At 41.3% G+C, this 24,701-nt stretch overlaps 1 protein-coding gene across 2 annotated transcripts in view; it reads left to right on the forward strand.

Moving 5' to 3' along the window:
- The window catches only part of RAB3IL1 (RAB3A interacting protein like 1), a 156,461-nt gene that overhangs the window by 116,051 nt on the left and 15,709 nt on the right, over positions 1-24,701 (forward strand). The window contains exons 6-8 of one of the 2 annotated variants that reach the window (XM_053720463.1): positions 16,348-16,476; positions 18,451-18,563; positions 18,685-18,708. In XM_053720463.1, coding sequence (XP_053576438.1) covers positions 16,348-16,476; positions 18,451-18,563; positions 18,685-18,708 — 266 coding nt within the window. The remainder of the gene's footprint in view (positions 1-16,347; positions 16,477-18,450; positions 18,564-18,684; positions 18,709-24,701) is intronic. The other variant, XM_053720464.1, reaches the window with a different exon arrangement.

The following is a 24,701-nucleotide window of genomic DNA, read 5'->3' on the forward strand; positions in this document are numbered from 1 at the left end:
GTGTCCCCTACAGCAAGTCCCTTGATCCCTTTGTTATTTCTATTTTTTTGAGCCAATACCTCCATAGAAATGGCAAAAAGCAGTGGAGACAAGGGACACCCCTGTCTGGTGTCATTGTTAATGTTGAAGGATTCAGAGAGTGTACCATTGATTCTTATTCTTGCCTTTGGGTAGGAATATAGGGCAATAGACATATTCAAGAAAGGTCTTGGGACACCCATCTCCACCATTGCTCTGCGTAGAAAAGACCATCAAACTCTATCGAAGGCCTTTTCTGCATCGGTCGCAAAAAGACCAGGGGAGTTTCTGTAACTTTAGCATGGTTTATTAGCTGTAGGATTTTGATGATATTACCTCGGGCTTCCTGTCCGGGAATAAAGTCCAGTTGGTCTTTAGATATCAGACTTGGCAAATGTTTATTTAACCTATTGGCAAGAACCTTAGCTAGTAGTTTCATATCAGTATTTATAAGTGAAATGGGTCTAAAGTTCTCAGGGCAAGAGGCTGGTTTCCCTGGTTTAGGAATGACTGTAATGTGTGCCTCTAAAAGTGATCTAGATAGATTGGGGTTGTCTCTTAAATTGTCAAAGATCTTGAGCAGGTGAGGGGACAGTATGTTTTTATATTTATATTTTATATTAATTTTATAATATCTGGGGGTGTAGCCATCTGGGCCTGGGCTTTTGCCTGTCGGTGTGTCTTTGATAGCCTGTTGTAACTCTTCTAATGTGATAGGAGATTCAAGATTTGTTTTCGCTTTGTCACTCAAGGAGGGGAGGTTGAGATCTCGAAAGAAGATGCCAGTGTTTTCTCTAAGATTAGCTGTTTTGGACTGTGAGTAAGGAGGAGACTCAGGTTATCTATATTGTAAAGTGATCTATAGTATTCTCGGAAGGTGGAGGCTATAAGTTTACTGAAAAGCTGACCGTCTTTTGTTTTTAGGGAATGAATGTATGCTGATAGCTGTTTCCTACGAAGGTTTCTTGCTAAAATTTTCCCAGGTTTGTTGCCCCCCTCATAATAGTATTGTTTGAGATATAGGGCATTGCATTGGTGTACTCTTATGAGGAAGTGCTTTAGTTCTTTTCTTGCATTTAATAAATTATGCTTAAGGGTCTCGCTTATGTTTATTCTCGAGTGTACTGATCCTAGCCAGGAGGTTAGTGTGCTGTTCCCTAGACTGTTTGGCAATCCTCGCACTGTGTTTGATAAATAGGCCGTGCACCACGGATTTATGCGCCTCCCATTCAACTAGAGGCGATGAGGCAGTATTCTTGTTAACTGAAAAGTATTCAACTAGATCTCTGTCCACCTCCTCGAGAATGACTGGATTATCTAGCAGTGTGTCATCAAGTTTCCATGTCCTGGATGTGATTGGGAGATCTGGCCAGAGAACGGAGCAGGTGTCAGGGGCGTGGTCTGACCATTTTATATTGCCTATGTCACATTGATTAGTAAGGGAGAGGCCGTGAGAGTCTGTAAATATGTAATCTATCCGCATGTAACAATTATGGGGAGAGGAGTAAAAAGTGTAGTCTTTCATGTTTGTATGTAATGTTCTCCACACATCATGAAGTGAGAGATTGTTCACGGAGTTTTTCACTACCCTGACCACGGACTTGGGAACATTGGTAGCCCCTCTCGAAGCATCTACCAACGGATCAATTAAGAGATTAAAATCTCCAGCCAAGAATACCACCCCCCTGGCATGGTCTAGCAGCAGGTTCGAGATTGTTTTAAAAAAATTATTCTGGGTTTGGTTAGGGGCATATGTATTTAAGAGTGTGAGTTGTTGGCCATAGAGTAGGCCTACTAGGAGAACATAGCAGCCCTCTCGGTCTTTGACAGTGTGTGTAACCGGCAAGGGTAATGATTTGTGGATAAGAATGCCACTCCTCCTTTTTTATTTGGCCTTGAGGCAAAACAAGATATGGGGTAGTGCATGGGAGTCCAATGTGGTTCTCTACTTTTTTGAAAATGTGTCTCCTATATCAATATAATTTGGCTTTTTAATTTGTTCAGTTCCCTAAGTGCTATGGATCTTTTACCTGGACTGTTAAGTCCTTTGGCATTTATGGAGGTCAATTGAAAGGAGTGGTCCTGGAACCTACTGAGTCTGTAGGGCATGTTGCAGGAGGGGAAGAGAACAAAAAAAAAAAGGGGGAGGAGGAGAAGAAAAGGAGAAAAGATGAAGAGGTAGAGAGAAGAGTAGACTGAAAAGAGAGAGGAGAGAGGGTGCCTAAAATATAGGCAATAAGGAGATTATAAAGAATCTTTGTATTCGGTCAACCAAAGCAACCAAAGTATCTGATTAAACCAATACTCCACGTATGGAGCAGATAACCTGTACAGAGTAACTAAACAGGGGAAGTATCTCCACTTCCGACTCAATGGAGTATGTATTAGAAAATGTTTATGTTAGATGGCATGAAGGGGAGGGGGGATTGGGACGAAGGGAGGGAGAAGGATTGGAAGGTTTTCATACCATCAATATGTACTGACAATCGGAGATGGGAACCCTTCTAACTAGCAGCCATCTTCCAGCGTGGCTAGACCCCTCCCCCCAAAGTGCCCCTGTTTTTAATCAAATTTTTAAAAACTGGGCACTTTAGCATCAAAATTTACATTCACTGTAACATTTGCAAGATAAAAAATGTATCCCTTTATTATAATGGAGCTGATAACACAACCTGAGGAGGGATGACTGAAAATTGTAGGAATTCTGAAATTGTTGAGTTGGGATGTTACAGATTTCTCAGCCAGATGTTAATTTCTTGGATGTGTTTTACTACATTTAGGTCATTGTCACTGGAATAGCATTCAATATTGTTGACATAATGTCAATAGGAGGTCCTCATTCTCTGGTGTATTATACAGTCTCCTGTACATATAGAAGACTCACCTATAACATCTAATCATGTGTCATTATTACACAATAGGTACTTTTCAGGATGGTAACGATTTCAGGATGGTATCATACATAGCCGCTCATTTTATCATCAGGATGGTATCATACATAGCCGCTCATTTTATCATCAGAATGGTATACATAGCCGCTCATTTTATCATCAGAATGGTATCATACATAGCCGCTCATTTTATCATCAGAATGGTATCATACATAGCCGCTCATTTTATCATCAGAATGGTATCATACATAGCCGCTCATTTAATAATCAGGATGGTATCATACATAGCTGCTCATTTTATCATCAGGATGGTATCATACATAGCTGCTCATTTTATCATCAGGATGGTATCATACATAGCCGCTCATTTAATCATCAGGATGGTATCATACATAGCCGCTCATTTTATCATCAGAATGTTATCATACATAGCTGCACATTTAATCATTAGTATGGTATCATATATAGTCGCTCATTTAATCATTAGTATGGTATCATACATAGCCGCTCATTTTATCATTAGGAGGATATCATACATAGCCGCTCATTTAATCATCAGGATGTTAACATACATAGCCGCTCATTTTATCATCAGAATGTTATCATACATTTCCACTCATTTAATCATCAGGATGGTAATATACATAGCCGCTCTTTTAATCATCAGGATGGTAATATACTTAGCCGCTCATTTAACCATCAGGATGGTAACATACATAGCTGCTCATTTAATCTTTAGGATGGTATCATACATTACTGCTCATTTAATCATCAGGATGGTACCATACATAGCAGCTCATTTAATCATCAGGATGGTATCATACATAGCAGCTCATTTAATCATCAGAATAGTACCATACATAGCCGCTCATTTATTCATCAGAATGGTAACATACATAGCTGCTCATGTAATCATCAGAATGGTACCATACATAGACGCTCATTTAATCATCAGAATGGTACCATACATAGCCGCTCATTTAATCATCAGGATGGTATCATACATAACCGCTCTTTTAATCATCAGGATGGTATCATACATAGCCTCTCATTTTATCATCAGGATGGTATCAAACATAGCCGCTCATTTAATCATCAGGATGGTAACATACATAGCCGCTCATTTAATCATCAGGATGGTATCATACATAGCCACTCATTTAATCATCAGAATGGTATCATACATAGCCGCTTATTTAATTATCAGGATGGTAACATACATAGCCGCTCATTTAATCATCAGGATGGTATCATACATAGCTGCTCATTTAATCATCAGGATGGTATCATACGTAGCCGCTCATTTAATCATCAGGATGATATCAAACATAGCCGCTCATTTAATCATCAGGATGGTAACATACATAGCTGCTCATTTAATCATCAGGATGGTACCATACATAGCTGCTCATTTAATCATCAGAATGGTACCATACATAGCTGCTCATTTAATCATCAGGATGGTAACATACATAACCGCTCATTTAATCATCAGGATGGTATCATACATAGCCTCTCATTTTATCATCAGGATGGTAACATACATAGCCGCTCATTTAATCATCAGGATGGTATCATACGTAGCCGCTCATTTAATCATCAGGATGGTATCATACATAGCCGCTCATTTAATTATCAGGATGGTAACTACATAGCCGTTAATTTAATCATCAGGATGGTATCATACATAGCAGCTCATTGAATTATCAAGATAGTAACATACATAGCCGCTCATTTAATAATCAGGATGGTATCATACGTAGCCGCTCATTTAATTATCAGGATGGTAACATACATATCCGCTCATTTAATCATCAGGATGGTCTTCATACATAGCCGCTCATTTAATTATCAGGATGGTATCATGCATAGCCGCTCATTTAATCATCAGGATGGTTTCATATGTAAACGCTCATTTAATTATCAGGATGGTACCATGCATAACCGCTCATTTAATCTTTAGGATGGTATCATACATAGCTGCTCATTTAATCATCAGGATGGTATCATACATAGCCGCTCATTTAATCATTAGGATGGTATCATACATAGCCGCTCATTTAATCATCAGGATGGTATCATACATAGCCGCTCATTTAATCATTAGGATGGTATCATACATAGCCGCTCATTTAATCATTAGGATGGTATCATACATAGCCGCTCATTTAATCATTAGGATGGTATCATACATAGCCGTTCATTTAATCATTAGGATGGTATCATACATAACCGCTCATTTAATCATTAGGATTTTATCATACATAGCCGCTCATTTAATCATTAGGATGGTATCATACATAGCCGATCATTTAATCATTAGGATGATATAATACATAGCCACTCATTTAATCATTAGGATGGTATCATACATAGCCGCTCATTTAATCATTAGGATGATATAATACATAGCCACTCATTTAATCATTAGGATGGTATCATACATAGCCGGTCATTTAATCATTAGGATGATATAATACATAGCCACTCATTTAATCATTAGGATGCTATAATACATAGCCACTCATTTAATCTTTAGGATGGTATCATACATAACCGCTCATTTAATCATTAGGATTGTATCATACATAGCCGCTCATTTAATCATTAGGATGGTATCATACATAGCCGATTATTTAATCATTAGGATGGTATCATACATAGCCACTCATTTAATCATTAGGATGGTATCATACATAGCCGCTCATTTAATCATTAGGATTGTATCATACATAGCCGCTCATTTAATCATTAGGATGGTATAATACATAGCCACTCATTTAATCATTAGGATGATATAATACATAGCCGCTCATTTAATCATTAGGATGCTATAATACATAGCCACTCATTTAATCTTTAGGATGGTATCATACATAACCGCTCATTTAATCATTAGGATTGTATCATACATAGCCGCTCATTTAATCATTAGGATGGTATCATACATAGCCGATTATTTAATCATTAGGATGGTATCATACATAGCCACTCATTTAATCATTAGGATGGTATCATACATAGCCGATTATTTAATCATTAGGATGGTATCATACATAGCCGATCATTTAATCATTAGGATTGTATCATACATAACCGCTCATTTAATCATTAGGATTGTATCATACATAGCCGCTCATTTAATCATTAGGATGCTATAATACATAGCCACTCATTTAATCTTTAGGATGGTATCATACATAGCTCACACATTTCCTTTACTAAATCTGTAACTAACACATCTTCCAGAAGGTTCTTCACATCATTAAAGGAACATTAAATAAAAATATTTTATCTGGCATAGAGAACTAGCTGCAAACATTATTACAAACACAGCTGCCTTATAGTGTTCAAGACATGCATGCCCCTGAGCCTACCTTAGAATGCTCTCATGGTAAAATTTGACAATAACATTATATAAAGGATTAAAGTAATATTTTGGCTAGCGGGAAATGCATGTTTGTGTATAACAAATCCCTAGGGACCAATTGGCTGATAAGGGTAACTACAGCTGCTGTACTGGTGTACAGACACATACCTCCTCCACAATAATGGAAATAAAAAGTACATTTATTCAGGAGAGGATCTTCCAGTTTCCAAAAAAGTAAACTATATAAATATATATTTTTTCATTTACAAGTAAATACTTCAGTGTGCCCTTAACCTTTCTGTAAATGATAAATACATGGTTTTGCAAATTTGTTAATGTTCATGAGTAGTTAGATTCTCAAGTCTGATTGTGGTTAATAGTTTTATGTACTTTGTGGTAACAACAAAATCTTAAATCTGCTTAGACTTCTAGGTGCAGAATTATCAAGTTCCGAATGAAGCTTGATGCCCCTGTTTCCGCGCGAGCCTTCAGGCTTGCCGGAAGCAGCAGTTATGAAGCAGCAGTCTAAAGACCGCTGCTCCATAACATGTCTGCCTGCTCCAAGGCTGCAGACATCAATCCGCCTGATCCTATACGATCGGACTGATTGACACCCCTGCTAGCGTCCGATTGGCCGCGAATCTGCAGGAGGCGGCATTGCACAAGCTGTTCACAAGAACTGCTTGTGCAATGATGAATGGAGACAGCGTATGCTGTCGGCATTTATCGATGTGTGGCAGACATGATACGCTACATCGTATCATGTCAGCTCGCACTTTCATAAATCAGCCCGAGTTTTGTCGGTAAAGACCCACGTAGCTAACGCTGGCTTTTTTTCCCAACGCACGCTTCCAACAACGCTGGTATTTAGAGATGTCTGAGGGGCTGCGTTAGGCTCAAAAAAGGGTGCGTTGAGCCTAATGTAGCTCCACTTCAACCCTCAATACCAGCGTTGCTTGCGGTAGCGGTAAGCTGGAAAAACGTGCTCGTGCACGATATCCCCATAGGAATCAATGGGGCATTTTGGGCTGAAAAAAAAAAAAAGCAGCGTTCAGCTCCTAACGCAGCCCCATTGTTTCCTATGGTGAAACACTCTGTAAGTCTGCACCTAACACCCTAACATGAACCCCGAGTCTAAACATCCCTAACCTTACACTTATTAACCCCTAATCTGCCGCCCCCGCTATCGCTGACACCTGCTGTATATTATTAACCCCTAATCTGCCGCTCCGTACACCGCCGCAACCTACATTATACCTATGAACCCCTAATCTGCTGCCCCTAACATCGCCAACCCCTATATTATATTTATTAACCTCTAATCTGCCCCCCCAACGTCGCCGCTACCTTACCTACACTTATTAACCCCTAATCTGCCGACCGGACCTTGCCGCCACTATAATAAATGTATTAACCCCTAAACCACCACACTCCCGCCTTGCAAATACTAGAATAAATTGTTTTAACCCCTAATCTGCCCTCCCTAACATAGCCGCCACCTACCTACAATTATTAACCCCTAATCTCCCACCCGCAACGTCGCTGCTACTATAATAAATGTATTAACCCCCTAAACCTAAGTCTAACCCTAACCCTAACACCCCCTAACATAAATATAATTTAAATGAAACAAAATAATATTCCTAAAAATAACTAAATTAATCCTATTTAAAACTAAATACTTACCTAGAAAATAAACCCTAATATACTACAATATAACTAATAATTACATTGTAGCTATTTTAGTATTTATATTTATTTTACAGGCAACTTTGTAATTATTTTAACTAGGTACAATAGCTATTAAATAAATAGTTAATAACTATTTAATAGCTACCTAGTTCTAGTTAAAATAAGTACAAAATTACCTGTAAAATAAATCCTAACCTAAGTTACAAATGCACCTAACACTACACTATCAATAAATTAATTAAATAAATTACCTAAAATAAAATACAATAAAATAAACTATTCTATAATACAAAAAAAAAACTAAATTACAAAAAATAAAAAAGAATTACAAGAAGTTTAAACTAATTACACCTAATCTAAGCCCCCTAATAAAATTAAAAAGCCCCCCAAAATAAAAATGTCCCTACCCTATTCTAAACTACCAAAGTAATCAACTCTTTTACCAGCCCTTAAAAGGGCTTTTTGTGGGGCATTGCCCCAAAGTAATCAGCTCTTTTACCTGAAAATAAAAATACAATACCCCCCCAACATTACAACCCACCACCCACATACCCCTACTCTAACCCACCCAAACCCCCCTTAAAAAAACCTATCGCTAACCCCCTGAAGATCTCCCTACCTTGAGTCGTCTTCTCCCAGCCGAGCCGAATTCTTCATCCAAGGTGCGCAGAGGAGGTCCTTGATCCATTAGAAGTCTTCATCCAAGCGGCAAAGAAAAGGTCCTCCATCCGGTAGAAGCGTTCAGCCAGGCGGTGTCTTCAATCTTCATCCATCCGGAGCGGAGCCATCTTCAATGGAGCTGACGCGGAGCCATCCTCTTCAACCGACGACTTCTCGACAAATGAAGGTTCCTTTAGGGACGTCATCCAAGATGGCGTCCCTTCAATTCCTTTTGGCTGATAGAATTCTATCGGCCAATCAGAATTAAGGTAGAAAAAGTTCAATCTGATTGGCTGATCCAATCAGCCAATCGTATTAAACTTGCATTCTATTGGCTGTTCCGATCAGCCAATAGAATGCGAGTTAAATACGATTGGCTGATTATTTTAGGTAATTGTAGGTAATTTATTTAATTAATTTATTGATAGTGTAGTGTTAGGTGTATTTGTAACTTAGGTTAAGATTTATTTTACAGATAATTTTGTACTTATTTTAACTAGGTAGCTATTAAATATTTATTAACTATTTAATAGCTATTGTACCTAGTTAAAATAAATACAAAGTTGCCTGTAAAATAAATATAAATCCTAAAATAGCTACAATGTAATTATTAGTTATATTGTAGCTATATAAGGGTTTATTTTCTAGGTAAGTATTTAGTTTTAAATAGGATTAATTTAGTTATTTTTAGGAATATTATTTTGTTTCAATTAAATTATATTTCTCTTGTTAGGTGTATCCAGTCCACAGATCATCCATTACTTGTGGGATATTCTCCTTCCCAACAGGAAGTTGCAAGAGGATCACCCACAGCAGAGCTGCTATATAGTTCCTCCCCTAACTGCCATATCCAGTCATTCTCTTGCAAGCTCTCAACATAGCTGGAGGTAGTTAGAGGAAAGTGGTAAAATATAGTTATTTTTTTCTTCAATCAAAAGTTTATTGTTTTTAAATGGTACCGGAGTGTACTATTTTATCTCAGGCAGCATTTAGAAGAAGAATCTGCCTGCGTTTTTCTATGATCTTAGCAGAAGTAACTAAGATCCACTGCTGTTCTCACATATGTCTGAGGAGTGAGGTAACTTCAGAGGGAGAATCGCGTGCAGGGTATCCTGCAATAAGGTATGTGCAGTTAAGTTTTTCTAGGGATCGAATTTGCTAGAAAATGCTGCTGATACCGGATTAATGTAAGTTAAAGCCTAAATACAGTGATTTCAAGCGACTAGTATCAGGCTTGCTATCAGAGGTATATACTCTGATTAATGTGCAATATAAAACGTTTGCTGGCATGTTAATCGTTTTTATATATGCTTTGGTGATAAAACTTATTGGGGTCTAGTTTTTTCCACATGGCTGGCTTTATTTTTTCCTGAGGCTTTCCACTGTTATAGTATAAAAGTTACAGTTGGTGCAGTTAAAATTACAAACTGTGACATTCAGCTTCCCTCAGCAGTCCCCTGCATGCTATAGGACATCTCTGAAGGGCTCAAAAGGCTTCAAAAGTAGGAGCTGTGGCAGTTGTTATGACTGCGTTTTGTTAATCTGTTTTTTGTATTAAGGGGTTAATCATCCATTTGCAAGTGGGTGCAATGCTCTACTAACTTGTTACATACACTGTAAAAATTTCCTTAGTTTAACTGCCTTTTTTCACTGTTATTTCAAATTTTGGCAAAATTTGTTTCTCTTAAAGGCACAGTAACGTTTTTTTTATATTGCTTGTTAACTTGATTTAAAGTGTTTTCCAAGCTTGCTAGTCTCATTGCTAGTCTGTATAAACATGTCTGACATAGAGGAAACTCCTTGTTCATTATGTTTAAAAGCCATGGTGGAACCCCATAGGAGAATGTGTACTAAATGTATTGATTTCACTTTAAACAATAAAGATCAGCTGTTATCTTTAAATGAATTATCACCAGAGGATTCTGACGAGGTGGAAGTTATGCCGACTAACTCTCCCCACGTGTCGGACCCTTTGACGCCCGCACAAGGGACTCACGCTAAAATGGCGTCAAGTACATCAAAGACGCCCATAGCGATTACTTTGCAGGACATGGCGGCAATCATGGATAATACCCTGTCAGCGGTATTAGCCAGACTGCCTGAATTCAGAGGAAAGCGCAATAGCTCTGAGGTTAGACGTAATACAGAGTGCACAGATGTTTTAAGGCCCATGTCTGATACTGCGTCACAATATGCAGAAGCTGAGGAAGAGCTTCAGTCTGTGGGTGACGTCTCTGACTCGGGGAAACCTGATTCAGATATGTCTACTTTTAAATTTAAGCTTGAGAGCCTCCGGGTGTTGCTTGGAGAGGTTTTAGCTGCTCTGAATGACTGTGACACAATTGCAGTGCCAGAGAAATTGTGTAGACTGGATAAATACTACGCGGTGCCGGTGTGTACTGACGTTTTTTCCAATACCTAAAAGGTTTACAGAAATTATTACTAAGGAGTGGGACAGACCCGGTGTGCCGTTTCCCCCCCCCCCTCCTATTTTTAGAAAAATGTTTCCAATATACGCCACCACACGGGACTTATGGCAGACGGTCCCTAAGGTGGAGGGAGCAGTTTCTACTTTAGCAAAGCGTACCACTATCCCTGTCGAGGACAGTTGTGCTTTTTCAGATCCAATGGATAAAAAATTAGAAGGTTACCTTAAGAAAATGTTTATTCAACAAGGTTTTATCCTGCAGCCCCTTGCATGCATTGCTCCTGTCACTGCTGCTGCGGCATTCTGGTTTGAGTCTCTGGAAGAGGCCTTTCAGACAGCTACTCCATTGACTGAAATACTTGACAAGCTTAGAACACTTAAGCTAGCTAATTCTTTTGTTTCTGATGCCATTGTTCATTTGACTAAACTAACGGCTAAGAATTCTGGATTCGCCATCCAGGCGAATATGGGCGCTATGGCTTAAATCTTGGTCAGCTGACGTGACTTCAAAGTCTAAATTACTTAACATTCCCTTCAAGGGGCAGACCCTATTCGGGCCTGGTTTGAAGGAAATTATTGCTGACATTACTGGAGGTAAGGGTCATACCCTTCCTCAGGACAGGGCCAAATCAAGGGCCAAACAGTCTAATTTTCGTGCCTTTCGAAACTTCAAGGCAGGTGCAGCATCAACTTCCTCTGCTACAAAACAAGAGGGAACTTTTGCGCAATCCAAGCCGGCCTGGAAATCTAACCAGGCCTGGAGCAAAGGCAAGCAGGCCAGAAAGCCTGCTGCTGCCTCTAAGACAGCATGAAGGAACGGCCCCCTATCCGGCAACGGATCTAGTAGGGGGCAGACTTTCTCTCTTCGCCAAGGCGTGGGCAAGAGATGTTCAGGATCCCTGGGCGTTGGAGATCATATCTCAGGGATATCTTCTGGACTTCAAAGCTTCCCCCCCACAAGGGAGATTTCACCTTTCGAGATTATCTGTAAACCAGATAAAGAAAGAGGCATTCTTACGCTGTGTGCAAGACCTCCTAATAATGGGAGTGATCCATCCAGTTCCACAGATGGAACAAGGACAGGGATTTTATTCAAATCTGTTTGTGGTTCCCAAAAAAGAGGGAACCTTCAGACCAATTTTGGATCTAAAGATCTTAAACAAATTCCTCAGAGTTCCATCGTTCAAAATGGAAACTATTCAGACAATCCTACCTATGATCCAGGAGGGTCAGTACATGACCACAGTGGATTTGAAGGATGCTTACCTTCACATACCGATTCACAAAGATCATCATCGGTTCCTAAGGTTTGCCTTTCTAGACAGGCATTACCAGTTTGTGGCTCTTCCCTTCAGGTTAGCTACAGCCCCAAGAATTTTTACAAAGGTTCTGGGGTCTCTTCTGGCGGTCCTAAGACCATGGGGCATAGCAGTGGCCCCTTATCTAGACGATATCCTGATACAGGCGTCAAACTTCCAAATTGCCAAATCTCATACAGACATAGTGTTGGCATTTCTGAGGTCGCATGGGTGGAAAGTGAATGAGGGAAAGAGTTCTCTATCACCCCTCACAAGGGTTTCCTTCCTAGGAACTCTGATAGATTCTGTAGAAATGAAAATTTACCTGACGGAGTCCAGGTTATCAAAGCTTCTAAATTCCTGCCGTGTTCTTCACTACATTCCGCGCCCTTCGGTGGCTCAGTGCATGGAAGTGATCAGCTTAATGGTAGCGGTCATGGACATAGTGCCATTTGCGCGCCTACATCTCAGACCGCTGCAATTATGCATGCTCAGTCAGTGGAATGGGGATTACACAGATTTGTCCCCTCTGCTAAATCTGGATCAAGAGACCAGAGATTCTCTTCTCTGGTGGCTATCTCGGGTCCATCTGTCCAAAGGTATGACCTTTCGCAGGCCAGATTGGACAATTGTAACAACAGATGCCAGCCTTCTAGGTTGGGGTGCAGTCTGGAATTCCCTGAAGGCTCAGGGATCGTGGACTCAGGAGGAGAAACTCCTCCCAATAAATATTCTGGAGTTAAGAGCAATATTCATTGCTCTTCTAGCTTGGCCTCAGTTAGCAACCCTGAGGTTCATCAGATTTCAGTCGGACAACATCACGACTGTGGCTTACATCAACCATCAAAGGGGGACCAGGAGCTCCCTAGCGATGTTAGAAGTCTCCAAGATAATTCGCTGGGCAGAGACTCACTCTTGCCATCTATCAGCGATCCATATCCCAGGTGTAGAGAACTGGGAGGCGGATTTTCTAAGTCGTCAGACTTTTCATCTGGGGGAGTGGGAACTCCATCCGGAGGTGTTTGCTCAATTGGTTCATCGTTGGGGCACACCAGAATTGGATCTCATGGCGTCTCGCCAGAACGCCAAGCTTCCTTGTTACGGATCCAGGTCCAGGGACCAAGAAGCGACGCTGATAGATGCTCTAGCAGCACCTTGGTTCTTCAACCTGGCTTATGTGTTTCCACCGTTTCCTCTGCTCCCTCGACTGATTGCCAAAATCAAACAGGAGAGAGCATCGGTGATCTTGATCGCGCCTGCGTGGCCACGCAGGACCTGGTATGCAGACCTGGTGGACATGTCATCCTTTCCACCTTGGCCTCTGCCTCTGAGACAAGACCTTCTACTACAAGGTCCTTTCAATCATCCAAATCTAATTTCTCAGAGACTGACTGCCTGGAGATTGAACGCTTGATTTTATCAAGGCGTGGCTTCTCCGAGTCAGTCATTGATACCTTAATACAGGCACGAAAGCCTGTAACCAGGAAAATCTACCATAAGATATGGCGCAAATATCTTCATTAGTGTGAATCCAAGAATTACTCATGGAGTAAGGTTAGGATTCCTAGGATATTGTCCTTTCTCCAAGAGGGTTTGGATAAAGGATTATCAGCTAGTTCTTTAAAGGGACAGATTTCTGCTCTGTCTATCCTTTTGCACAAGCGTCTGGCAGAGCTTCCAGACGTCCAGGCATTTTGTCAGGCTTTGGTTAGAATTAAGCCTGTGTTTAAACCGGTTGCTCCTCCATGGAGCTTAAACTTGGTTCTTAAGGTTCTTCAAGGAGTTCAGTTTGAACCCCTTCATTCCATTGATATCAAACTTTTATCTTGGAAAGTTCTGTTTTTGATGGCTATTTCCTCGGCTCGTAGAGTCTCTGAGTTATCAGCTTTACAATGTGATTCTCCTTATCTGATTTTCCATACAGATAAAGTAGTTCTGCGTACAAAACCTGGGTTTTTACCTAAGGTAGTTTCCAACAAGAATATCAATCAAGAGATTGTTGTTCCATCATTGTGTCCTAATCCTTCTTCAAAGAAGGAACGTCTTTTACATAATTTGGACGTAGTCCGTGCTTTAAAGTTTTACTTACAAGCGACTAAAGATTTTCGTCAAACATCTTCGCTGTTTGTTGTTTACTCTGGACAGAGGAGAGGTCAAAAGGCTTCGGCAACCTCTCTTTCTTTTTGGCTTCGGAGCGTAATACGCTTAGCCTATGAGACTGCTGGACAGCAGCCCCCTGAAAGGATTACAGCTCATTCTACTAGAGCTGTGGCTTCCACCTGGGCCTTTAAAAATGAGGCTTCTGTTGAACAGATTTGCAAAGCGGCGACTTGGTCTTCGCTTCATACCTTTTCAAAATTTTACAAATTTGATACTTTTGCTTCTTCGGAGGCTATTTTTGGGAGAAAGGTTCTACAGGCAGTGGTCCCTTCTGTTTAAGTACCTGCCTTGTCCCTCCCTTCATCCGTGTACTTTAGCTTTGGTATTGGTATCCCACAAGTAATGGATGATCCGTGGACTGGATACACCTAACAAGAGAAAACATAATTTATGCTTACCTGATAAATTTAATTCTCTTGTGGTGTATCCAGTCCACGGCCCGCCCTGTCCTTTTAAGGCAGGTCTAAATTTTAAACTACAGTCACCACTGCACCCTATGGTTTCTCCTTTCTCGGCTAGTTTCGGTCGAATGACTGGATATGGCAGTTAGGGGAGGAGCTATATAGCAGCTCTGCTGTGGGTGATCCTCTTGCAACTTCCTGTTGGGAAGGAGAATATCCCACAAGTAATGTATGATCCGTGGACTGGATACACCACAAGAGAAATAAATTTATCAGGTAAGCATAAATTATGTTTTATGTTAGGGGGGTGTTAGGGTTAGACTTAGGTTTAGGGGTTAATAAATTTATTATAGTAGCGGCGACGTTGCGGACAGGAGATTAGGGGTTAATAATTGTAGGTAGGTGGCGGCGATGTTAGGGAGGGCAGATTAGGGATTAATACAATTTATTCTAGTGTTTGCGAGGCAGGAGTGCAGCGGTTTAGGGGTTAATACATTTATTATAGTGGCGGCGAGTTCCGGTCGGCAGATTAGGGGTTAATAAGTGTAGGTAAGGTAGCGGCGACGTTGGGGGGCAGATTAGGGGGTAATAAATATAATATAGGGGTAGGCGATGTTAGGGGCAGCAGATTAGGGGTTCATAGGTATAATGTAGGTGGCGGCGGTGTCCGGTCAGCAGATTAGGGGTTAAAATTTTTTATTATTGTGGCGGCGATGTGGGGATGGCTCGGTTTAGGGGTACATAGGTAGTTTATGGGTGTTAGTGTACTTTGTAGCATAGTAGTTAAGAGCTTTATATTCCGGGGTTAGCCCATAAAGCTCTTAACTACTGACTTTTTTTGGCGGTAGGTGTCTTGTCGGTAGAGGGTCTACCGATCACGTCTCCCAAGACTCCAAATACCGGCATTAGGCAGATCCCATTGAAAAGATAGGATACGCATTTGGCGTAAGGGGATCTGCGGTAGCCTGGAATCGCAGTAGGGAAGTGAGCGTTAGACCCTTTCCTGCCTGACTCTAAATACTAGCGGGGGGGACCCCTTAACGCTGCTTTTGACGGCTAACGCCAAACTCTAAATCTAGGTGATAAAATTTTAAATCATCATGAGCGTGAGCTTATTGATTATACCACAAGTAGCGCAATAAGGGCCTGATATTTAAAACGTTGCCGGCACAGAGAGAAAGCACACAAGTTTTTTTTTAGGCCTTGTAATATAATATAGGAGTCTCTGTTTTACATAAAGAACATTACATAGCAACATAAACATGTCTCAAGATAAAAAAAAATTAAGGGCGCCGCCGTACTGATGAGACTTCTTAGAATATCTCGCCTGAGCAGTAAGGTTTAAACTATCAGGCCTTAAGTCACATGACCCTGGGTACAGTCAGAAGCTGACAAGTGTGTAATGGTGAAGATCTTCTGCACTTTACAGGTGGACGCCCTTCTATTATCAGAGTTTCTGACCTGGAAGGAGAGCCCAACGTTAGACCGCACTTGTACGTTCCTCTCTCGCATTTACCGTGAGGATATCACCCCTTGTCTGGATTTTGCCAAAAGAGAGGTGAGTCTGAAAAAAGTTCCTTTAAAGGGACAGTCAATACCAGAATTTTTGCTGTTTAAAAAGATAGATAATCCCTTAATTACCAATTCCCCAGTTTTGCATAACCAACACAGTTATAATTATACACGTTTTACCTCTGTAATTACCTTGTATCTAAGCCTCAGCAGACTGCCCCCTTATTTCAGTTCTTTTGACAGACTTGCAGTTTAGCCAATCAGAGCTGTCCTCATGGTAAATTCACGAGCATGAGCTCAATGTTATCTATATGAAACACGTGAACTAATGCCCTCTAGTGCCCTCTAAATGCATTTACATTAGAGGCGGCCTTCAAGGTCTAAGAAATTAGCATATGAACCTCCTAGGTTTAGCTTTCAACTAAGAATACCAAGAGAACAAAGCAAAATTGGTGATAAAAGTAAATTTGAAAGTTGTTTAAAATTACATGCCCTATCAGAATCATGAAAGTTTTTTTTGGACTTGACTGTCCCTTTAAAGCAATCCCTGAGGTGCCTTATAATACTGGCAGGTCTTCTTATAGAATCTCACCTGACGTGATGACTTTAGAGAATCGGCTCTTAGAGTTGTCTATTCTATTTCTGTATCCTCTCCAGCATCACCAAACTCCTTGTTATTCTCTGCAGTTAATTCACTCAAGAATTGAGAGATGCAGGAGCCTTAAAGGAAACCCTCATTGAACGCTCACCTCAGTATAAAGAGAGAATTGCAGCTTGTGATTACTGTTTATACTGCAGTGGTGCATGAGTTGGGGTGCCGCCCACTACTACTTGCATGACCAGAAAGGCTTACGGCAAGTGGCAGCTGGGGGAAGGGGGCAAACACGCACATGAAAAGAAAACTAACATTTTATTGATTCAGATGAATTGTGCAATTAAAAACCTTTACAATTCGCTTCCCTTATAAAATTTGCTTTGCTCTCTTGTTATCCTTTGATTAAGAGCATACATAAATATGCTTAGGAGAGTGTATTACTATATTGTAGCAGTGTTTCCAATGTTATACATTGTTGCACACAATCCTGCCATAATGGACCAGATTACAAGTGGAGCGCTAAATATCGCTTTTCTGAAACTGAGTAATACCAGCACACGCTAATGTGTGCTGTTATTACAAGTTGACAGCAATGCGAATGCGAGCTCGCATTCGCATTGCTGGGAAGCATTGTGCTCATGAGAGCGCTCTTCCATTGGCTCCAATGGGAGCCAGAGACGGCATGAGAACTAGCGCAGCAAAAGGGGGTAAGTCGCCCAATGATGGCAGCTAATTGTAAATATATATATGTGTATGATTATATACATATACTATATATTCATGTGTTAATATGTGTATATACACATATTAACAGATAAATAAATATGTATATAAGCATACACATATATATCTACTGGAAACACAACTGCCAACTTTACCCCCAAAATACTGCCTAGTGCATTCATTTTATTAAAAAATAAAAATGCTACTTTTATTTTTTTTAATAAAATACACATCACTGTATTTGGGGCACATTTATAAAATTAAGCAGAGATCTGATCTCTGGTTAATTTTATAAGCGCCAATTGCTACTTCGAGCTCTCAGTAGCAATAACCAGCCACTTGTAATGGCTGGTTATTTTTTGCATGCCCGTAAACGGGCAAATTTGCCCATTTGCGGGCATTCGATAAATCTGGGCTCCACTTCTTATCTAGCCCTTAGTGTTTAAAAGTGTGTAGCATTGTTGCAAACACTTTTGTCATACAGTGTACAAAGGCACTTGCACACTCCTGAGAATATTTTGATTTTCATATCTATTTAAAGCTTGAGCTGCATATAGTAATATAGGAGCGGGTGAAGGGTGAGAGGCTGGAGGGGTACGTTAGAGCACTGTGGACAGAGAAGCAACTACATCAAGAGATTGACAGACAGAGCTGTTTGTCTCCTGTTATGAAAATGATGGTAACGGATTTATTATCTTTCAGCTATCAGAACAGGTCCTCACTGCCGTGGAAAGAAACACACTTTCAGTGGAACCTGTTGTTCAGCCGACGCTGCCTGTGGTTAAAGCTTCTGCTGTACAACGCGGAGGTCCCAGGTACTAACTTATCTACCTGTACAGTCTGATGGGTATGATGCCCAGAAGCATCTGTGCTGCCATAGGCCCATGGGCATAAAATAACTGGCATTTTGTGACCTCTGCAATGTTTTTTTTCCAGCACTTGTCGGACAGAGGTTGTAACGTAAGTGATAAAATGTAATGTCTCATTTTATTAACCCACTAACTGCCCGAGACTAACTGCCCGAGCACTAATAACATTGCAGCTTTGCAGCTAATTTGGGGGAGCGAGGCACAAGCACATTGTCTGAGTAGGAAGAATAAATGTGATAAGCAAAAGTGGGTAAAAGACAAAATGCTGAGTATATGCACTTGGCTACACCAAAGCAATGCAATTTATACATATGTGCATGTGTGTTTGAGAGATGAGTATGAGTGAGCGCACATAGAGGTGCCGATTTATCAAGAAACAGAAGTTATGAAGCATCAGTCTAAAGACCGCTGCTCCATAACTTGTCCGCCTGCTCTGAGGCCGCGGACAGAAATGAACCCGATCAAATACGATCGGGTTGATTGACACCCCATGCTAGCGGCCGATTGGCCGTGAATCTGCAGGGGGCGGCATTGCACAAGCAGTTCACAAGAACTGCTGGTGCAATGATAAATGCCAACTGCGTATGCTGTCGGCATTTATCATTGTGCGGCGGACATGATACGCTACATCGTATCATGTCCGCTAGCACATTAATAAATATACCCCATACTGTATATATAAGCATATGTACACACAGACGCACACACACATATATATATATACACAGACACACACACAGACACACACACAGACACACACACACACATATATACAGTTCTGGCCACAAGTTTTGAGAATGACACAAATATTAATTTTCACAAAGTCTGCTGCCTCAGTTTTTATGATGGCAATTTGCATATACTCCAGAATGTTATGAAGAGTGATCAGATCAATTGCAATTAATTGCAAATTCCTTTTTTGCCATGAAAATTAACTTAATCCCCCCAAAAAAAATTCCACTACATTTCAGTCCTGCCACAAAAGGACCAGCTGACATCATGTCAGTGATTCTCTCGTTAACACAGGTGTCAGTGTTGACGAGGACAAGGCTGGAGACTACTCTGTCATGAGTTAGAATAACAGACTGGAATCCTGGATGCTTTAAAATGAGGGTGGTGCTTGAAATCATTGTTCTTCCTCTGTTAACCATGGTTATCCGCAAGGAAACACGTGCAGTCATCATTGCTTTGCACAAAAAGGGATTCACAGGCAAGGATATTATTGCTACTAAGATTGCACCTAAATCAACCATTTATCGGATCATCAAGAACTACAAAGAGAGAGGTTCAATTATTGTGAAGAACGCTTCAGGGTGTCCAATAAAGTCCAGCAAGCACCAGGACCATCTCCTAAAGTTGATTCAGCTGCAAGATCGAGGCACCACCAGTGCAGAGCTTGCTCGGGAATGCAAAAGAAATGATGGTGTCTTTTTTGCTATGTTTGTTTTTTATGTCATTATGCAATAAATTTGCAAATTTGGAATTTTAACTTAGTGCGGCTCTCTCATTTCTTTTGCACTATTTTGTGCGGTTGGTTCCCGCACACTTGAGCCTTGCACCTTACCTAGATTGAGTATCTACAACAGAGGTACATGCAGCCGCTACAGCGAGTGACGTCATATACCCTGGACGGACTGTGGTAGTGAGTTCCGTGAGCTGTGCAGCCGCAACCACCCTCTTGCTTGCTCGGGAATGGCAGTAGGCAGGTGTGAGTGCATCTGCATGCACAATGAGGTGAAGACTTTTGGAGGATGGCTTGGTGTCAAGAAGGGCAGCAAAGAAGTCACTTATCTCCAGGAAAAACATCAGGGACAGATTGAACTGCTGAGGACTGGGGTCAAGTCATTTTCTCTGATGAAGCCCCTTTCCGATTGTTTGGGGCATCCGGAAAAAACCTTGTCCGGATAAGAAAAGGTGAGCGATACCATAGGTCCTGTGTCATGCTTAGCAGCCTGAGATCATTCATGTGTGGGGTTGCTTCTCAGCCAAGGGAGTGGGCTAACTCACAATTTTGCCTAAAAACACAGCCATGAATAAAGAATGGTACAAAAACATCCTCCAAGATCAACTTCTCCCAAACATCCAAGGACAGTTTGGTGACGAACAATGCCTTTTCCAGCATGATGGAGCACCTTGCCATAAGGGAAACGTGATAACTAAGTGGCTTGGGGAACAAAACATTGAAATTTTAGGTCCATGGCCAGGAAACTCCCCAGACCTTAATCCCATTAATAACTTGTGGTCAATCCTCAAGAGGCGGGTGAACAAACCCCCCCCCCCCCCCACATATTCTGACAAACTCCAAACATTAATTATGCAAGAAAGGGCTGCCATCAGTCAGGATGTGGCCCAGTAGTTGGCTTACAGCATGCCAGGGCGAATTGCAGAGGTCTTGAAAAAGAAGGGTCAACACTGCAAATATTGACTCTTTGCATAAACTTAATGTAATTGTCACTTATGAAATGCTTGTAATGATACTTCAGTATACCATAGTAACAGCTGACAAAAAGACCTAAAAACACTAGAGCATCAGACTTTGTGAAAATTAATATTTGTGTCATTCTCAAAAGACATAGCTGAATCCTGACATGCACAAGCAGTTCTGGTAAACTGCTAGCGCAATGCCGCCCCCTGCAGATTCACGGCCAATCGGCCACTAGCAGGGGGTGTCAATCAACCCGATCGTATACGATCGGTCAGATTGCAGACCGCAGCCTCAGAGGAGGCGTATGAGTTAAGAGGCAGCGGTCTTAAGACCGCTGCTTCTTAACTCCTGTTTCCGGTGAGCCTGAAGGCTCGTGTGGAAACAACTGCATTGGGGCCAATTCGGGCAATGATAAATCGGCCCCTATATATGTAGATCATTCTGAATATCCTGAATGCAAATACTGTGTGTTAGAAATATTTTATTTATACTTTAGACTTATGTATTGTTACAGGCACTTGACTTGCTGGTCATACATGATAAAAAGTCATCACAGTTGACTTACTTGACACAACGGCCTCTAGTTATCAAGCTGTCAACCTCAAATACCCTGGAATTCCGCAGCGTATTTGTTGCGAGGCTGATTCGCCTAAGTTATCAAGCCCTGCTGCCCGGCAAAAGTAGAATATAGTGACGTAAGCTTCGATCCGCCGGACTCAGTCCGACACAGATCTATTCTTACATCACTCCAGATGTTCTGAACACAAGTTCAGCACAATCTGACTACTTTTGCTAGTTATCAAATGACTACCAGGTACGCTCGGCACTTTTCCAGCCCAGCGTACCTGGTTTTCAATCCGCCGCCCTGGAGGCGACGGATCCCATGGGAATCAATGGGAGTCTGACCATAGCGAAAGTTCATGTTCGCTGCTGCCCGACATCCCATTGATTCCTATGGGAGCTGTCTACACCTAACACCCTAACATGTACCCCGAGTCTAAACACCCCTAATCTGCCCTCCTACACCGCCGCCACCACCTACATTAAACATGGTAACCCCTAAACCACCGCTCCCGGAGCCCACCGCCACTCTAATAAACTGATTAACCCCTAAACCGCCGCTCCCGGACCCCGCTGCCACCTACATAATACCTATTAACCCCTATCCTGCCCCCCCTATACCGCCGCCACCTATAATAAATTTATTAACCCCTATCCTGCGGATCCCGGACCCCGCCGCAACTAAATAAATTGTTTACAATTAAATACAATTAAATAAACTAACTAAAGTACAAAAAATAAAAAAAAATAAGTTACAAAAAATAAAGAAATATTACAAGATTTTTAAGCTAATTACACCTAATCTAAGCCCCCTAATAAAATAACAAAGCCCCCCAAAATAAAAAAATGCCCTACCCTATTCTAAATTACAAAAGTTAACAGCTCTATTACCTTACCAGCCCTTAAAAGGGCCTTTTGCGGGGCATGCCCCAAAGTAATCAGCTCTTTTGCATGTACAAAAAAATACAACCCCCCCAACATTAAAACCCACCACCCACATAACCTAACACTAACCCACTGAAGATCATCCTACCTTTAGCCGTCTTCAGCCAGCCGACCACCGATGGAACAGAAGAGGACATCTGCAGCGGCCGAAGTCATCATCCAAGGGGCGCTGAAGAGGTCTTCCATCCGATAGAAGTCTTCATCCATGCCGCGTCTTCAATCTTCATCCATCCGGAGCGGAGCCTTCTTCAAACGAGCCGACGCGGAGCCATCCTCTTCCAACGACGCCTACCCGACGAATGGCTATTCCTTTAAGTGACGTCATCCAAGATGGCGTCCCTCGAATTCCAATTGGCTGATAGGATTCTATCAGCCAATCGGAATTAAGGTAGGAAAAATCTGATTGGCTGATGCAAGGTTGCGGCGGTGTAGGGGGGGCAGGATAGAGGTTGATAAATTTATTATAGATGGTGACAGTGTAGGGGGGGCAGATTAGGGGTTAATAAGTTTAATATAGGTGGCGGCAGGGTCTGGGAGCGCCGGTTTAGGGGTTAAAAAAAATATTTATTTGCGGCGGGGTCCGGGATCCGCAGGATAGGGGTTAATAAATTTATTATAGGTGGCGGCGGTATAGGGGGGGCAGGATAGGGGTTAATAGGTATTATGTAAGTGGCGGCGGGGTCCGGGAGCAGCGGTTTAGGGTTTAATACATTTATTATAGTTGCGGCGGGGTCTAGGAGTGGCGGTTTAGGGGTAAATAACTTTAGTTGCGGGGGGCTCCGGGGGCGCCGGTATAGAGGGTAGAACAGTGTAGTTTAGTGTGGGTGCTTAGTGACAGCTTATCAATAAAGCTGGGAAAAAGCCGAAGAGCAGCGAGATTGGATGAGTGATAATTATCACAGTCCGCTGCTCATCACCCCGTACTTGGTGCACGGCTTTTTGACAGCTTTTTTGATAACTTTGGGCGAGCGTATTCAGGTCTGCGGCGGCTATGTGAGGCGAGCTTAGGCGGGCGTATTGGGGCCGGCGAAGGCAGGTAAGTAGACGGCTTGATAACTAGAGGCCTTAAAGTGACAGTAAAGTCAAAATTAAACTTTCATGATTTTAAACAACTTTTCAATTTACTTCTGTTATCAAATTTGCTTTGTTCTATTGGTATCTTTTATTGAAGAGTAAAACTAAGTAGGCTCATAAGAGCTCAGGAGTGTGCATGTGTCTTTAGTACTCTATTGTTTAGATTACAAGTTTTGCGCTATAGAGGGTGCGAAATGAACGCAACAAAAGTTGCGTTATTTCACCCTCCATAGCGCTGCCATTACAAACTGCCTTGTGCGTGCGATATGGTGGCGATAAGCTCCATAACGCACAAAAGCCAAGGGCTGCTTTGACGTGCTTGTGCACGCTTTCCCCATAGACATCAATGGGGAGAGCGTGTTAAAAAAAAACTAACACCTGAAGCACGGTGTAACACAACCCCATTGAAGTCTATGAAGAAAAAAAGGTTACGTTTAAACCTAACACCCTGACCATAACCCCACGTCTAAACACCCCTTATCTGCCGTCCCCTACATTGCCGACACCGAAATAAAGTTATTTACCCGTAATCTGCCATCCCTGACATCGCCGCCACTAATTAAAGTTATTAACCCCTATCCCACCGCTCCCCAACATCGCCGCCACTATAATAAAGTTATTAACCCCTATTACACTGCACCCCAACATCGCAGACATTATAATAAAGCTATTAACCTCTATTCCGCAGTTCCCTGACATCACCACCACTAAGTAAAGTTATTAACCCCTAAACCTCTGGCCTCCCACATCACCGCCACTAAATAAACCTATTAACCCCTAAACCGCCAGCCCCCCACATCGCGAAAAATGAAATTAAACTATTAACTCCTAAACCTAACAACCCCCTAACTTTAAATTAAAATTACAATATCCCTATCTTAAAATAAATAAAAACTTACCTGTGAAATTAAAAAAACCTAAGTTTAAACTATAAATTAACCTAACATAAGTATTATACTACAATTAAAATAACTACCAATTAAATAAACTAAATTACACATAAAAAAAACCAAACAAATGTTTGTCTAAAATTACAAAAATAACAAACACTAAATTACGAAAAAAACTAAATTATTACA

This window comes from Bombina bombina, chromosome 7, assembly GCF_027579735.1.
Source record: "Bombina bombina isolate aBomBom1 chromosome 7, aBomBom1.pri, whole genome shotgun sequence".
Taxonomy (NCBI): Eukaryota; Metazoa; Chordata; class Amphibia; order Anura; family Bombinatoridae; genus Bombina; species Bombina bombina.